Genomic DNA, 17,117 nt, shown 5'->3' on the forward strand with positions numbered 1-17,117 from the left:
GTCCCTTTACCTTTACTAACCTTAAGATCACAGGTAGGCAAACTAAGGCCCAGGGGCCGGATCCAGCCCAATTGCCTTCTAAATCCGGCCCACAGACGGTCCAGGAATCAGCGTGTTTTTACACGAGCAGAATGTTTCCTTTTATTTAAAATGCATCTCTGGGTTATTTGTGGGGCCTGCCTCGTGTTTTTACATGAGTAGAATGTGTCCTTTTATTTAAAATGCATCTCTGGGTGATTTGTGGGGCATAGGAATTCATTCAACATCATGTGAGCACTGAAAGTTAAAGAACACTGGTCAGCACTAACTAGCAGTGCCTCTCCAGGGATTCAGGCAGGAAATGTTTCTCAGCCCTACCTGGAGATGCTGGGTTGAACCTAGGACCTTCTGCAAGCAAAGCAGGTGCTCTACCACTGAGCTATGACCCTTCTCGCAAGATGTGTGATCATCTCCTTCTGCCTCGGTGGCAGTAGCCCCTGGCCTCAATCCTGCGAGTAGCAAAGTACAGTCATACCTCGGGTTGAAGTCGCTTCAGGTTGAGCGTTTTCAGGTTATGCTCCGTGGTGACCCGGAAGTAACGGAACGCGTTACTTCCGGGTTTCGCCGCTCGCGCATGTGCAGACGCTCAAAATGACGTCACACGCATTAACTTCAGGATGTGAACGGGGCTCCGGAACGGATCCTGTTCGCATCCAGAGGTACCGCTGTATAAACCAAAATGGCTGCAAATGTGGTAAAAGAGCTTCTGTGTCCTAGCTTTCCAGCCAGCACCTTTTCAGCAAGAAGGAGAACGGTGCCAGCAGGTGGTACTCTTGGCAATGCCCTATCTGAGAAATGCAGTTGTCAGACAGGCATATACAGTGGTAGCTCGGGTTACATACGCTTCAGGTTACATACTCCGCTAACCCAGAAATATTACCTCGGGTTAAGAACTTTGCTTCAGGATGAGAACAGAAATCAGGCTCCGTGGCAGCAGCAGGAGGCCCCATTAGCTAAAGTGGTGTTTCAGGTTAAGAACAGACCTCTGGAACGAATTAAGTACTTAACCCGAGGTACCACTGTATCGGGTGTGGTGGTCCCTTCGATAACCTGGATTCAAGTTGCTCATGGCTTTAAATGCTAAAGCAAAGCTTTGACCACGCATAGGTTTGCACTGTTGACATTCACACTTATTGGAGCTTATTTCCTAGTAAGTGCACATAAAGACTACAGCCTTTTTCTATCACTGCTGGCAACAGCTATTGCTGCCTGCCCAGAGAATGTCCAGGCATACGAAACACTTGAAAATCAAACCAGACTGTTCTTGAAAAGTGTGTCAGCTAACTCCAAACATTGGTTGTTAAGTAATATGGTATACAACGCAGTGCCATCTTGCATGAAAAGTGTCTCTCATTCTACCAGAAAAAAGATATAGAGCCAAATGTTTCTATTATATCTACTTACTTAGAAGATGTTTTCACTACTGGGCATAAGGATGCGGCTGAAGAATCAATACCTTCACACCGGCTTTCAATTTCTTTTTCTTTCTCAGCTGCCTTTTTCTCACGCTCTTCTGAATAAATAAAGTACAAAGAAGAAATTTGGTGCCAATTCTGAAGTCTTGGGTTTTAAGATGGGTTTTAAGATGTCTGGAATGATGATAATTCAACTCATTTTTTTTTTTTTAAAAACCCAACCTTTAACACTGAAGATCAAACAGTCATAGACTAACATGCCCTAGTTTTCATGGTATCTGCTGATATAAGGCAGTGGTGGCAAACCTTTGGCCCTCCAGATGTTGCTGGACTTCATCTCCCATCATCCTTGGTCACTGGCCATGGTGGGTATGGCTTAAAGGAGTTTTTAACAACATTGGAGGGCCACACGTTGCCTACCCCTGCCCATAAAGGTAAGCTTCACAAGAAAAGAAAACAGAGTCTTTCAAGTTTCTGGGCAAGATCCAACATCATAACAGATGTCATAGGACCTCCCATTCCTCTCCTCCCTGCTCTCTGAAGCCATCTGTCCATTCCCTCATCCATTTCAGAGGGGGCTCATGAACTGCTGCAGGGGGAAGGGAAGGAAAGTGAGATGTACAAGTGGTATGCCATAGTTTGGTATCACTCTCCTATCTTTTGCAGAGAGATTTTCTACTTAGAAAGTCTATGAATTAAATCAGCTACCTTTCATTTTCAGAACCAGGCTACAGTAAAACCAACCCCTCCAGAGAACTGAAAGGCTTTAGGTTTGCCTGGAAAATCAAAAATGTCAAGTTATTTAGTCTATTCCTTAACTGGGGAACTTGCCAAAGATTCTGCACCTTTTAGGATGTTTTCATTTCAGCTGCTTTCTGGTAGCTAGAGCCAAGGAAGACTGAGGAAATGGTTACTACCCCCCTTTAAAAAAAAATACACTCTTCTGTTAAGCATGTGGTTGAAGAGATGTATCCAACTGCCCATTCTTTTACATAAAACAGCCACAGAAAGTGTGGAGGGGAGCTCATTCTGGAGCTTAAGCCTTTTCTCACTACATTGTTTTCCCACTGAAAAAAAAATCACATCCTGAAGCCCTGAGACTACTGTCTGTAAAAGGAAGGAAAGTATGCAGCTGTGAGCATGGGTTTGATGTACTTTTATGTTGGGCTCACAAAAATGAGTGCAATTGAGATACTCTGGCCTCTGCCAACAGCTAAAAGAACATGGCTGCTAGATCTTTTTGCAAGGATTTCTACTGACAGCTGGTGCAGCTGGAGGCAGAGGAGAAAAGTTCCAGGACCCAGGAACCAAAGTCCCTCTACCTCCCAGGCACTGCCCCAAAGAAACTACCTCCCATCCCTTTTAACTTTGCAGCACCTCTTTAAGAAGCAGGCACTTAGCGCAAAGCTGCCTATAAAAAGTATTACTTTACAACCTTTTTGGAACATTTATTTGTGGCGAGGTGTGGATTGCTTTGGTCTGTGCTGTTGTTGTTTTTAAAGTTATTTTAAAATGATTTTAATGTTGTGTTTTAATGTTGTAAGCTGCCCTGAGACGTTAAGGTGAAAGGTGGGTAATGATTTAATAAATAATGTTTACCATGCAATTTTTACTCATTCCGTGTTTACCGTGCCATTTTTATTCAGTCACCCTTCAAACCACTTTATATTTCCTTACGTTGTGAGCTATTAACAAAGCTATTAACATTTAAGGAAAACTGCCAGAAGGTACTCTGAGCTATAAATTAAATGAAGGGCAAATCAAACCCTTGATATGAAATAGCCTCTCTCACCCAGGATCTTCCTACTTCTTTCCACAGCAGTTCTTCGAGTTTGTTCAAACATTGCATTGAAGTCAAATGTTCGAGCTTTCTTTCCTAAGGGATGAGGGAAAAAATAAGGAAGTGATTTCCTAAGCGTTTAGCTTACATGAAAAGGGGCAGGCGGAGTATTCCTGAGAAATTTATAAAAATACAAATGAAAGCATGAAAATCAGTGAGAACTGAATGCATTGACATGAGAAAACATTTGTATGCAACAACTTACTCTTAAGTACACAAGAGTCCTGTTGGACAAGACCAAAGTGCCATCTAGTCCAACATCTTGTTTCCAACCAGATGCCTCCCAAAAGTCTACAAGCTGTGTACAGAGGGCATTATAAGCTGTGTATAAGCTTACTACACTTTTGCAATAGTATTTTAATGATCAAACATATTGGGTGGAATTGAACCTAGCGATAAGTGAAGTGTATGTGCACGGAACAAGGCCTGCTCATGCAACAGGCCATTTCCCCACTTCTCACCCCTCCATATGCCTCCTAAACCTGTTCTGGGGGTTCCTTATGCCTGGAAACATCCATAAAGTAAAATGTCCCCCACGCACCTTAACTGAGCAGCTCCCACCATTGTCTCCAACATGACACATAGATTAGAGAAAATGTACATGCGCACACTGTATATACAACTCTCAGTTTTATTTGTTGTGGCCACACATATAAGAGGAACATTGAGAGGAAGCAGAAGAACATTCTGGGAAGAAGGACCAGGAGGAACAGTTTGTCTTGTCTCCACCAGTAAGAAACCTTGTGGTACTAAAAGGTAGCCATTATGACATTTGCCAGGACAATAGGCATCAACTCTCTCTCTCTCTCTCTCTCTCTATATATATATATAATTGGCCAACACCTGCTCCAGCACAAACTGATAGGTGGAACACTCTACTTTGGAATAAGCTTTAGAAACATTCTGTAGTTCAGTACAACTACAGGTCATAAAATCATAGAATTGTAGGGTCCAGCCTCCTGCAATGCAGGAATCATCTCTAAAGGATCCCTGACAGATGGCCATCCAATCTCTGTTTAAAATCCTCCAACGAAGTGGAGTTCACCACCTTCTGAGATACACACTCTCACATCAGGATAAGGCCAAGTGTTCAAATGCTGACACTGTGCAGCATTTCACAGGCAATTCAGCAACGTTCCTGGACTTCTCTGAAGCTCAGCACAAGGTCAGAGGCAAGATGTTGACCCTCAGCAAAAGTGAGGTGGTGACAGTACGCAGCTGGTGACATCTACACGTCTGAAAGCTTGCACCACCCTCCATGTGCCTTGTGCAGAATTGCAACCTCACAGTTGTAGACCCATATGGATGTGGGAGAAATGTAGGAAACTGCCTTACTGCCCTACCTCAGTATTTCCCTCACTAACATGCAGTGGCTCTCCAGGGGATACTCCTAAACATAACTGCACCTTGACCCGACTTCATTTTCATACTGTAAAGCACCCTGTGATCCACGTACGAAGGGAGGTGCAGTATATAAATCAGTGGTTCCCAACCTTTTTTTGGCCATGCCCCACCTAAGCATCTCTAAAATCCTGATGCCCCCCGTGACATATAATTCTTATTATTCAAAAAGTGAACTATTCACGTGGAGGAAGCCGAAAGGGTTATTAACTGTTAATAACTCATTCTCGAATTGCACCCCTTAAAAATCTAATTGCCCCCTCATGGGGCGTGTACCCCACGTTGGGAATCACGGATATAAATTATGATGATGATAACTAGACTGAACCTGGGATCCACAGCATGCAAAGCTCTGCCTCAAGGGAAGCCTCTCACTCACCGAAGCCTGAGAAGCCCATCGTAGCTGCCAGCTCTGGGTCGGGTCCTGCCACCGGCTCAGCATCTGCGAAGAAAGAATAATACGTAATATAATAATAACAATTTATTATTTATACCCCGCCCATCTGACTGGGTTTCCCCAGCCACTCTGGGTGGCTTCCAACAGAACACTAAAATACAATAACCTTTTAAACATTAAAAACTTCCCTAAACAGGGCTGCCTTCAGATGTCTTCTAAAAGTTTGGTAGTTATTTTTCTCTTTGACATCTGGTGGGAGGACGTTCCACAGGGCTGGTGCCACTACCGAGAAGGCCCTCTGCCTGGTTCCCTGTAACTTGGCTTCTTGTAGCGAGGGAACCGCCAGAAGGCCCTCGGCGCTGGACCTCAGTGTCTGGGTAGAACGATGGGGGTGGAGACGCTCCTTCAGGTATACTGGACCGAGGCCGTTTAGGGCTTTAAAGGTCAACACCAACACTTTGAATTGTGCTCGGAAACGTACTGGGAGCCAGTGTAGGTCTTTCAAGACTGGTGTTATGTGGTCTCGGCGGCCGCTCCCAGTCACAGTCTAGCTGCCGCATTCTGGATTAGTTGTAGCTTCCAGGTCACCTTCAAAGGTGGCCCCACATAGAGCCCGTTGCAGTAGTCCAAGCGAGAGATAACCAGAGCATGCACCACTTTGGCGAGACAGTCTGCAGGCAGATAGGGTCTCAGCCTGCGTACCAGATGGAGCTGATAAACAGCTGCCCTGGACACAGAAATGACCTGCGCCTCCATGGACAGCTGTGAGTCCAGAATGCCTCCCAGGCTGCGCACCTGGTTCTTCAGTGGCACAGTTACCCCATTCAGGACCAGATGAGCGCTCAGTGCTTCCTCTTCCTACCCAAGACCGGCAGAACCTCCAAGGGAAGCCTGGCCGGGCCCGCTACTCACCGTTCTCTGCTCCCACCTGCTCCATCCAGAAAGCAACCCGCACTTCCCTTCTCCAGGAACATCAACACAGGCAAGTTGCCCGACCAGCAGGAAGCGGCGGCTGAGCGAGAGAAAGCCACTTCCGCTCGATGGCTGCCAGAGTGAGACCCCTGGTGGTCGGAGGGAGAAATAACTACTGTATGCCCAGGACTTGCGGGGTTGATAATCGAACTACGTACTGCTTAGTTTCAGTTTCAGGGTTACAACCCTGGTATATTTCGTTTGCATATGTTTATTTATTTTCGAGGGTAGTATCTAGAATAACAAAAATGTATTCAGCTGTGCAGGTATTTGTCATTTTTGGGTCTGTAACTCTTACTGCAAAAGGTGGCGAAAGCAACACGTAACGTCGAGCAACAGTAGAACAAATAACTATTTACCCCGCACGCAAGACCCCCTTTCCCAAAATATCAGTATTCTTTTGTAAGCAATGCACCATATACAAGGCTGCAACCTTATTTGACAGCGCAATTCAGTGAGGCTGACCTAGGATTACTTGTGAGTGGGCACAGGATCGCGCTTCATGCGATGCGCATTTGTTGTGCAGCGAGCCTCGCTGAAATTCAAAAACTAAATAAATCTACATTTGTTTTAGCCTACCCTAGGGCTCAGGGCGTTACATCAAATTTAAAAACCGCAGCATAGACTCGGGGGCAGGGGGAAGAACATCAGAAAGACAACGTCAAACCCAACACCTGTCGTGTATGCAATCCTATGCAGTAATGCCACACTTTCTCGGCTGGATTTCTGAATGAACACATGGATATGAATGGGCTGCAACAAGTAAGCTCCACTGAAATCAGTTACTGTGCATTTTCTCCTGAATAAACGAAATCGTTTCCTCGCGTTCATTTTACTCAGAATACTTATTTCTCTACGGTCGCTTTCTCTCTCGTGAGAGATATTCCCCGCCGCACCCAACCCCAACCCCCCCAAAAATCCACACAGTATCGGAAGCCCGGAAGTGTACGTACGAGGATCACTCTACCCCTTTTTCTTCCTATCTCTACGGGTCGCGTCTTCGTGTCTCCCGCGCCCGCGCGGTGGATGCCGGGATTGGGCGCGCGGGCGCGACGGAGCGCAGTCCTGGCCTTGCTTCGGCTCTGCTGAGGGGGGAAGGAAAGCTCGGCTTGGGTTCGACGTCGCCGCCGCCGCCGCCGCCTTCTCCACCTCCATCTCGCCATGCCGGTCGCTCTCAGCCCGGCGGCCGCTCCGGCCTTGCAGGAGGCGCTGGAGAATGCGGGGCGCATCATCGACCGGCAGATCCAAGAAGACCGCTGCTACCCAGACCTCTCCGAGTTGCTGGCGGTGCCGGCGCCTAGTAAGCCGGGCGGGAAAGGCTCGGGGGGGGGGGGTCTCTCTCTCTCTCCTTTTCTGCCCTCCTCCCCCTTTACGGTCTCCCGTGTGCGCTGCCAGCCTCAGTGCCAGGCTCCCACCCGCCCACTTCACCCCACACCCCCTGGTGCCCTCCTGAAGTTGCAGGGCTGGCGGGAACTGTAGCCCAGGGTTAGGAACTGAGATACTTGTACAGTAGTACCTCGGGTTACATACGCTTCATGTTACAGACTCCACTAACCCAGAAATAGTACCTCGGGTTAAGAACTTTGCTTCAGGATGAGAACAGAAATCGTGCAGCGGCAGCGTAGCAGCAGCAGGAGGCCCCATTAGCTAAAGTGGTGCTTCAGGTTAAGTACAGTTTCAGGTTAAGAACAGACCTCCAGGACAAATCAAGTTCTAAACCTGAGGTACCACTGTACAGTGGTACGTTGGTTCTCAAACTTAATCCGTTCTGGAAGTCTGTTCCAAAACCAAAGTGTTCTAAAACCAAGGCACGCTTTCCCATAGAAAGTACAGTCATACCTCGAGTTTCAGACACTTCAGGTTGCATTTTTTCAGGTTACAGACTGCCGAAACCCGGAAGTACCGGCAGTCGCGCATGCACAGGAGTGCTAAATCGTGCTTTGCGCATGCGCAGAAATGCCAAAATGCAACCCGCTCGTGCGCAGACGCACCACTGGGTTGCGAACGTGCATCCCGCACGGATCACGTTCACAACCCAAGCGTCCAATGTAATGCAAAATGGATCGATCCATTCCAAACATTTAAAAACCACCCCTAAAACAGCAGTTAAACATGAATTTTACTATCTTAACGAAACTGTTGATCCATAAAGTGAAAGTAGTAAACAATGTACTGCAGCCACACAATCAGTCAGTAGATGAACTGGGTTCCACACAGTCACAAAAACAAAACAAAAAGAGCCACAAAAACGTAAAATAAATAGCAAAAACAGCCAGACCGCAGCGTAACACTCAAAACGGAAGTGTGGCACTCAAAACGGAGCATGTTCGGCTTCCGAAAAAGGTTTGCGAACCGGAACACTTCCGGGTTTGCAGTGTTCAGGTTCCAAGTTGTTTGAGTACCAAGGTGTTTGAGAACCAAGGTACCACTGTACCATTATTATTCTTAATAATAATACTCTGCCCATCTGGCTGGGTTTCCCAGCCATGAAACTAGGAGCTAAATGGCACCTTAAACCTAGGTTATGGGTGCAGCAATGTGTTTTTCGCATAATAAGAATACAGTACAAACCTGAACATGAATGAACTGCAGCTCGAATATTATGTTCATTTTTCACGTGGTCTAGTCCTTCCCCTGCCCACCCCCTTAATATTCTTAAAAAGGTCTCTTCTCCAGTTTTCAGAAAATAGCTGGAAAAAGGCAGAAAAAGGTTCATGACTTTGTTGAATCACTGTTTAGTGAGGGAATTTGTTAGCTGTCCCTTTGAGATGGACAAATACCAATGGAGGCTTGCAGCATTTGTAAGTCGCTTTGCGTTTCCTTGTGCTAAATAAAGTGGCCAACAAATTCAGTAAGTAATAGTAACATTTAAAACAAGTTAAAATATTCTTTTTAAAATTGTATACATCTGAAGAATTGTCATCATCTGAAGAATTGTCATCAAATTGTCATCATCTGAAGAACTCAGCGAGGTTCACAACATAAAAACACAGCATACACAATAAAAACAAGAACGAAAACAAGACAGACTCATAACACCCCCTTCCACAAACACATTTAAAAGGACATAGAATGTTAACCAGCCCAAGGCCTGGCTGAAGAACGTTTTTGCCTGGCAGTACAGTGGACGCTCAGGTTGCGAATGTGATCCGTGCAGGATGCACATTCGCAACCCGCAGCGTTCGCAACCCGCAGCGGCGCATCTGCTCACACGCGGGTTGCGATTCGGTGCATGTGCAAAGCACGATTTAGCGCTTCTGCGCATGCACAACCACCGAAACCCGGAAGTAACCCATTCCAGTACTTCCGGGTTTCAGCAGTCCGTAACCCCCCCAAAAAAAATGCAACCTGATGCGTCTGTAACCCGAGGTATGATTGAAGTAGAATACTGTCATAATAGCAATGGTAAAAGCATTGCAAATCAGTGTTATCACCACTTCCAAAGTAAGACTTACTGTGGCTCTGATTCTTTCTGAAGAGTTGGGCCTAAATGAAGGTGGTGGGGCCTTCTGCTCCATCCTGCAACTCTTTTGGTACCCAGACATGATGGAAATGTTCTTAGTAAGGAAGACTGCTGTATATATCCAGGTATATAGTAAAGCCCTTCATCAGCTTTTGATTGTAAATGGAGAACTGGTCTATTTGAACAAATAGATCGGGGTCTGTTGCACAAACTAGACTAGATAGGGCTATAGTAATATGCTTTAGAGTTCAAACTTAAGGTAACTTTTAAAGCCATGAAAGGTTTGTGGCCATGTAACTTGGAGGGCCACCTGCAGCTGTGTGAACTTGCCCAGGCCCTGAGATTAGCCTCATAGGCGCTACTCTCTTTTCTACCACCAAGAACATAGATTGATGGGTACCAAGGACAGGTCCCTTTCATTGTTGGCCCCACATCCTGGCCTCTTCATTGGTGGCTTTTTAGCAGATTTTAATATATACAGTATTTAGTCCACTTAGCTTTGTATTGATGGAATCCTTTGTCACTATGTTTTACCTGCTGCTATTTTAATTCATTGTGCTGGCAATAATCTGGTTAATCTCTAATGTCTAGTGCTAATCATTTTGTACTTCTTGCAAGCTGGGGTTCACACCAAATGTTATAGTGCTACTACCAGGTACATTTGTTCTATACTGGTTATACACATATGAATGTACAGTAATGGTCTCATTACTAGGTTATTTTGGGGACAGGTGCTTTGTCTTTAATAGCTTAAGATTCTACAAAAATCTTCCTCCCTTCATTCCCCAATATTCCACTTACGATATATACAATAAGCCATTATCTTGCCGTACCTTATGTTATTCAACTGCCATCTTCTGATGCGTTCCTTTTTATAAGACTAAAATTAGGGCAATAAAATTCAGTATTCAAAAATCTTTAGGTTTTTTTCAGTTAAGATCAGGAGAGCGGTGTATTTTCAGGCAGCCTTACCTTTTCCTTCCAGGCTAAACAGAATTGATAAAACAAATATAAAGCTTTCAATAGTCATTCATGCTTATCTTGATGATAACAAATAGAAACAAGAATACATTATAATCATTAGTTGGTTCGTTTGAAGGCAATAACTAGCATTTAATCTCTATCAAGCAACTTTAAAATAGTATGTCAAAGCTATGCAAATATAGTAGAACTTCTGTACTGGAAATGGTTTCACTCCAAACAGCCCTTGTTTAACAGCCCTTGATTTTCTTAAAGATGTATGAGCATTAATTGATTCCTAGGTTTATAGAGAAAAGCACTTGCATTTCATATACTGGGGGGGGGGAATAAGTCTCTAGGGGTTAAAGAAAATACTGTATTCAATTAAAGTGAAAATATCCAAGCATTTTGTTTGTTTCTATTACTTCTAATTATTTTACTTTTTCACATTTGCAGGTAGCCCCACTGTTTCTGGGATGTCAGATATGGATTACCCATTACAAGGACCTGGCTTTCTTTCAATTCCCAATCTTCCAGAGATAAGTTCAATTCGGAGAGTTCCTCTGCCCCCTGAACTGGTTGAGCAATTTGGACGTATCCTAATTTTAATACAAGTGAAAGGCACATTAAATCTTGTGAGATGAAGGCCATGGGGGATAAAGGATGGGCTTTAGGCTGCTGGCTAATCCCTATTCATTCCAGCCTTCTTCCCATCTGACAAGGTCATCTCTTGTTGGTTGCTGTTTTCTTCTCCCCCACCCATCTTTCTCCCTTTTCTCTTCCTCATAGCTACTTGTGCCCAGCTGGGAATTGGGCATCCCTTCTACTTTATTTCACCCACCATTACACCTCTGCTGTTGCCTCCAATTCTACTACAGGTAGTTGTTGCTGCCTAGACACTAGTACAGTTATAGCAGTTAAATGATCATTGGATGTGTGGCCTAAGGTAGTCTCTTTTTTAAAGAACCCCAATTTTTAGTTTCCAATGTCGCTTTTTCCCCTTCAGTATCAAAAGAGGTTGCAATAGCAGCAGACCAAGAAGCACAGCATGGTGAGGGACTGGAGCAGTAAAAAGTGGATGGCAGCCAGCCTCTTGCTCCAAAGGTGTTGGCTTTTCACACTTTGCCCTCCATCCATTCTCAGCCTTTCATTTAGGGCAGAAGTGGTGAAGCTGTGGCCTTTCCAATATAGTTGGATTCAAGCTCCTGTCAACCCCAGCCACCATGGCCAACAGCCAGGAGTTATGGGAATTGTACTTCAGCAACATATTGGAAGGCCACAGATTCCCCATCTGTGATCTGTACTGTGCTGGGGCTTCCAGGCATGATGAATGAAATGATAGAAATGGAATAGAACATGGCTTTTGTGCACACAAATGATTATTAGGAAACATTTGCATAATAATCAGTATGGCATTCTGCTGTTAAAATTTAATTTTATTGCTTGGAATTCTGTGTTTTAAACAGTAATAAAAAATGCTTGGTACTACAGTGGTACCTCTACTTACGGATCTGAACTGTTCCAGGGTGCCATTCGCACCCCGAAAAGTCCGTAAGTAGAGTGCCGCTTGTGCGTGTGACGCAATAGAGTGCTCCTGCACAGAGTGCGCATGCATGAAGCACGCAGAACGCTTCTGGGTTTGCCGTGTTCGCAACCCAAAAATCCGCAACATGAACCTATTGCAACTAGAGGTATGACTGCACTTCAGACTGCTTAGTGTCATGTAAAAGAACCTCCATTTATTCTGTTTGACATTCTCTCTATCCATCCCTGGATTGCTAAATGTAAATTAAACATTGTAAAAAAGAAATCAAGGCTCCTGGTCATACTATCTCCTAGCTTGAAATAAATTCATTCTTTCTCTGTGGAAAGACATGAATGTTCTTTTATGTTCATACAAATCAAGATTCGGGAGTCTTATCAACTGAGCATTTGCGTAATAAAATAATTGCTACGTATGTTGTGACTTTACATTTATAATACTGAGCTGTGGAATTCTACACTTATCCCTATCCTCCCCTCCCCTTCCCTGATTGCAAACGTAACGTAATGCAGAATTGCATATCTTGCCTTGGTGCATTTTATCCTTAAATCTGGATACTTCAGATATGCAATGCAATTGTATGATGGGAGTGTTTCCTGAAATTAGCAGGGCCTGGCTGACCATTGACAGTGACATTTTTATGTGGCAGTACGAAGATGGGTATGTAAGATAAATGATTTTTGTCTAGGGAGTTTTTGGGTATGGTAATCTCAAAATTGGTTAATAAGAAAAGGTTTGTGTAAGTAATGGATTGCTGCTTTTAACAATTTCATTCACTGTTTGAGAAATTAAGTACTCAATGATTTCATGTAACCTTTTCTGTTCATTGCAGTGGGGACCTCGCTTATTTTGATGGCCTTAGTGAAACCATCCTTGCAGTGGGACTGGTGAAACCAAAAGCAGGTAATAGGCTGTGGACAAGATACGCTTGGGAAAAATCATTTTATCTTTATCCTGAGAACAAGCTTTCATTTGTCTGCTTTGTTGGTGTCTGTTCTGTATTAGAAAGTGTCTTACATACTCGGCCTTTTGAATATTATCATGCTGTGCGCATAATTACCCCAAAGATAAATGTTGCATAAATATACCTTCTATTTTTGAGGTTTCATTGCTGAAATTACTGTAGGATTGGGAAAATAGCAGTTAAAAGACATGAAATGATATTTCCTGACTGACAGGAATTAGTGCATATACCTCTTCACTCTCCTAGATCTTGATTATGACAAGTAGCATGTTATTTAGAGGTGGTTCCCCCCCCCCCTTATATTGACAAGTCGTCTTCTGCTTTCTTTACTCACAGGAGTCTTTCAACCACATATACGGCACCTGCTCGTTTTGGCTACTCCTGTGGATATAGTCATTCTAGGACTAAGCTATGCAACCTTGCAAGGAGGTAATTGGGTATTCACATGCTTGCTTTCATGAAGAGATAGGGAAAGAAATTTGGAGGAACTTGCTGCTACCAGCTGGTGACTGTTTAATGCAACTGGCTCCTCTTTGATTCAGCTCGCTACCTTACCAACACAAGTGCCTGGCTAGACACAACCAACTTGATCGTTGGTGGAGCTGCGGGAATGAGGCGGTGGTAGAATGAAATAATGGCCGATTAAGCTTTTAGAGGCCCCACCTGAACTATACATATAAAACAGTATCATGCCACTTTAAAGTATCATGGAAAATGTAATTTGTTAAGGAAGCTGAGAGTTATGAGACCCCTATTCCTCTCACAGAGCTGCAGTTTCCAGAGTGGTTTCTCAATCAAGCTGTCTTCCCAGGGAACTCTGGGAAATGTAGTCCTGTGAATGGAATAGGGATCTTTTAGCGCAGGCTTCCTCAACCTCGGCCCTCCAGATGTTTTTTGAGACTACAATTCCCATCATCCCTGACCACTGGTCCTGTTAGCTAGGGATCATGGGAGTTGTAGGCAAAAAACATCTGGAGGGCTGAGGTTGAGGAAGCCTGTTCTAGCAACTCTCAACACCTTTAACAAAATGCAGTTCCCAACATGCCTTGGAGGAAACTATGACTGTTTAAAGTGGTATGTTACAGCTTTAAACGCGTAGTGTAGATGAGGCCTGAGAGTAAATAAGTTTTACGCTGAGATAAGTCTTCGTGTAAAAACACACATACATGCTCAAGATAACGTGTTTTTAGAAAATTTACTACTTTGTTATATCTGGAGTATATACTTTTAATAGCATAAATAGGGGGGGGGGGGAAATTGGCATTGTGAATTAAGCATGTTTGATTACTGGGGAGAAATGAAATTTGAACTCTTAAGAACTATGTTTTTCAACATAAGAGAATTTTGGCTCAATCTCATTTATTCTGAGGATTTAGGATTGGTGCCTTAGTAGCAAACCTATCAACTTTTAGAAAATAGCACTTAAGAGTTCATGATATACAAACTCAATGTTAGGTCTTCCTTATTTCTTGAAATCATTTTAGTTAAAGTAGTCAACAAATAAAATAACATATATATATATATATAATCAGGTTCTGGATCCCTCAATGATAGCATGTCTGGTGGAATGCAGCTTCTTCCAGACCCGCTCTACTCACTGCCTACCGATAACACCTATCTGCTGACGATAACTTCTTCTGAAAATGGGCGTATCTTCTTGGCTGGCAAAGATGGTTGTTTGTATGAAATTGCTTATCAGGCAAGTGAAATCTGCTAGAGATGGATACTGGGGGATGGATGGAAAGTACATTGCTCTTGATGCCTCACTTCTTTCTCTTCTATATTGCTTCATTTATTTGAAAGAGAGTAGTGAGTTTCTTAGTGCATAAATGTTAGTCTGGAACTCCTGCTAACTTAATAAATATTCTTGTTCATTGCAAAGAATGTACTGAATCTGAGTCATCTTCAATTATCTTAGGAATCCTAGCAAAGAAGCATCTGATGTTTAAGTATTTTTGTTAGTGGCAGACAATAACTCAATACTGTTGAGTTTATTCTATGGCCTGCATCAAAGAGGCCACAAACTGGCTAGTTCTCAAAAGACCAAGCTTCCTTCTTGAATTCTGCCAGCAATCAAAAGGTCAAGTCTCATACCTGCTTCATCAACACACATGTGCTTAGAGCTGGCACATCAACACATGTGCTATTGAATCTGAAGTACAGTAATATTATGCTGGCTTACTCTGTGATATAAAGCAGATTTACAGTTGTCCTTATGTAAGATTGGGGTCCAGTCAAAGTGAAAGAAAAATATGGAGTTATAAACTCTTGAGGATTTGGAACTTTTAAAATGGAACTTTATAAAATGACTTCTCTTTCAAAGTACAGACTGCTGGTGCTGGAGTAGAGCACACTGTTTATCTGCAAAGATCTGGGGGCCAGGACTAGTTAGGCTGCTTAATAATGTTGGGAATTCAATGATAACTAGATGGGTCAAGTAAAGTATTCTATGGGTTTGCATAATAATCCAATTCTAGTGGGTTTTTTTTTATTTTTGTAGGCAGAGGCTGGCTGGTTTAGCCAGCGTTGTAGGAAGATCAATCATTCAAAGAGCACCCTTTCTTTCCTTGTTCCATCGTTGCTCCAGTTCACATTCTCAGAAGATGGTAAGGGATGTAAAATCCATGTTTAAAATACCAATATTAAAATAAAATAAAGATGTATTTGTGTTTGATAATATGTTACAAATGTCTGGCACCTCTAGCTCACTTAAATGTTTCATTTACATAAATGAATCATTAGGTTGATTGCTTTCTTTCAAGATTTGTGCTACTAAATTACTGCCTTTTATTGCTAAAGCAGTTTAACCAATGCAAATACAATACAAACATGCTCTTAAGACACTTGGGTAATTCGGCTAGTCTTAAGTTTGAAATTTGAAGTGCTTAGGTAAGAAAAAAAAGTTTTGATCGTCCACTGATATCTTCTGGACATTATGAATGAAAGTCTCTATTTCTCAATACCAAATGTTGACAGACTTTAAGCAGTTGATTCTGGGTTTTTATTCTCAAATTGCAGATCCCATTGTTCAAATTGCCATTGACAATTCCCGAAACATCTTATACACACGCTCTGAGAAAGGTGTGATACAGGTATGCCTTTTGATACATTCTGTTTCCCCTGTTATTCACAAATTTAGGTTCACATCAATGCTAACTTCATTACATTGATGGGAACTTACCGTATAACACAGTTCTAATCCAGCCTTGCAAATACCATTGTCTGTACTTTGCGCACTTATTCTTTGTCTCACCTGCCCAACATAAAGTTATCCTCTTCCTTTTAGCTGTCAGTCCTGTGCCTGCTATTTTCCTGTTCACTATGCAAATGTACTACAAGTTCCTTCACTCTGCATCCTTTCACCTCCTCTATTTGTTTTTATGGCTTTGTACTCTATCCAAGCTTATTCCAACATCCCACCTGCATTCAATAAAAGAAGATTCTCTTGTGTTTCTGTCCAATGAACTACTCACCTTGGAGTGCAGTGCAGCTGCCATCTTTCATTTCAGAACTAACTTGCCTCCTGACGTATTTGCGGTAGGCATTGCAAAAGATAATGTTAAGTGAATTCATAGTAAACCCACTAAAAGCAATATAATTAAATTGCAGGTTTATGATTTAGGTCCAGATGGTCAAGGGATGGTGAGGGTTGCTTCTGTTTCTCAGAATGCTATTGTGGCTGCAGCTGGAAAGATTGCCAGGTAAAATATCTACAAAAAGGTATTATGCTTGAGGAGCTGACTTTAATCTCTTATTACATTTCTTATTATTAGATCATTTTGTTTACTTGGAAAAAGATCTTGCATGTACACATGCTGATATCTTGGTTTTCTTTTAGGACCATAGACCGTTCTGTGTTTAAGCCTATTGTTCAGATAGCAGTGATTGAAAATTCTGAATCCATTGATTGCCAGTTATTGGCAATCACTCATGCAGGTAAGAATTCAGTATCCTTTTCTATAACGCTACGTACCGTGTCTGTGCCCTGGTTCAAAAACTTACTGGGTGGCAAGCCTGCTCACATGGTGAATGAGCAGGTACATGTCCCTCCCCTCTATTCTATATAACATAACGTCAGGAACATAACGTGCTACATAAGGCAGGCACTGCATGTGGTGGCCTC

At 43.0% G+C, this 17,117-nt stretch overlaps 2 protein-coding genes across 3 annotated transcripts in view; one reads left to right on the plus strand and one right to left on the minus strand.

The window, feature by feature from the left end:
- Positions 1-6,107, minus strand: part of WDR70 (WD repeat domain 70) — a 119,868-nt gene extending 113,761 nt beyond the window's left edge. The window contains exons 1-4 of the mRNA XM_079994872.1: positions 6,005-6,107; positions 5,075-5,137; positions 3,247-3,330; positions 1,444-1,552 (exon numbers count right to left, since the gene is read on the minus strand). Coding sequence (XP_079850998.1) covers positions 1,444-1,552; positions 3,247-3,330; positions 5,075-5,137; positions 6,005-6,029 — 281 coding nt within the window. The 5' untranslated portion in view covers positions 6,030-6,107. The remainder of the gene's footprint in view (positions 1-1,443; positions 1,553-3,246; positions 3,331-5,074; positions 5,138-6,004) is intronic.
- Positions 6,108-7,113: 1,006 nt separating this feature from the next.
- NUP155 (nucleoporin 155) overlaps positions 7,114-17,117 on the plus strand; it is a 37,712-nt gene continuing 27,708 nt past the window's right edge. The window contains exons 1-10 of one of the 2 annotated variants that reach the window (XM_079994686.1): positions 7,114-7,364; positions 10,944-11,081; positions 12,594-12,690; positions 12,863-12,933; positions 13,331-13,423; positions 14,527-14,697; positions 15,499-15,600; positions 16,013-16,086; positions 16,604-16,695; positions 16,833-16,930. In XM_079994686.1, coding sequence (XP_079850812.1) covers positions 7,226-7,364; positions 10,944-11,081; positions 12,594-12,690; positions 12,863-12,933; positions 13,331-13,423; positions 14,527-14,697; positions 15,499-15,600; positions 16,013-16,086; positions 16,604-16,695; positions 16,833-16,930 — 1,075 coding nt within the window. In that variant the 5' untranslated portion in view covers positions 7,114-7,225. The remainder of the gene's footprint in view (positions 7,365-10,943; positions 11,082-12,593; positions 12,691-12,862; positions 12,934-13,330; positions 13,424-14,526; positions 14,698-15,498; positions 15,601-16,012; positions 16,087-16,603; positions 16,696-16,832; positions 16,931-17,117) is intronic. The other variant, XM_079994685.1, reaches the window with a different exon arrangement.

Source organism: Podarcis cretensis (genome assembly GCF_951804945.1).
Source record: "Podarcis cretensis genome assembly, chromosome: 11".
NCBI classification, from domain to species: Eukaryota; Metazoa; Chordata; class Lepidosauria; order Squamata; family Lacertidae; genus Podarcis; species Podarcis cretensis.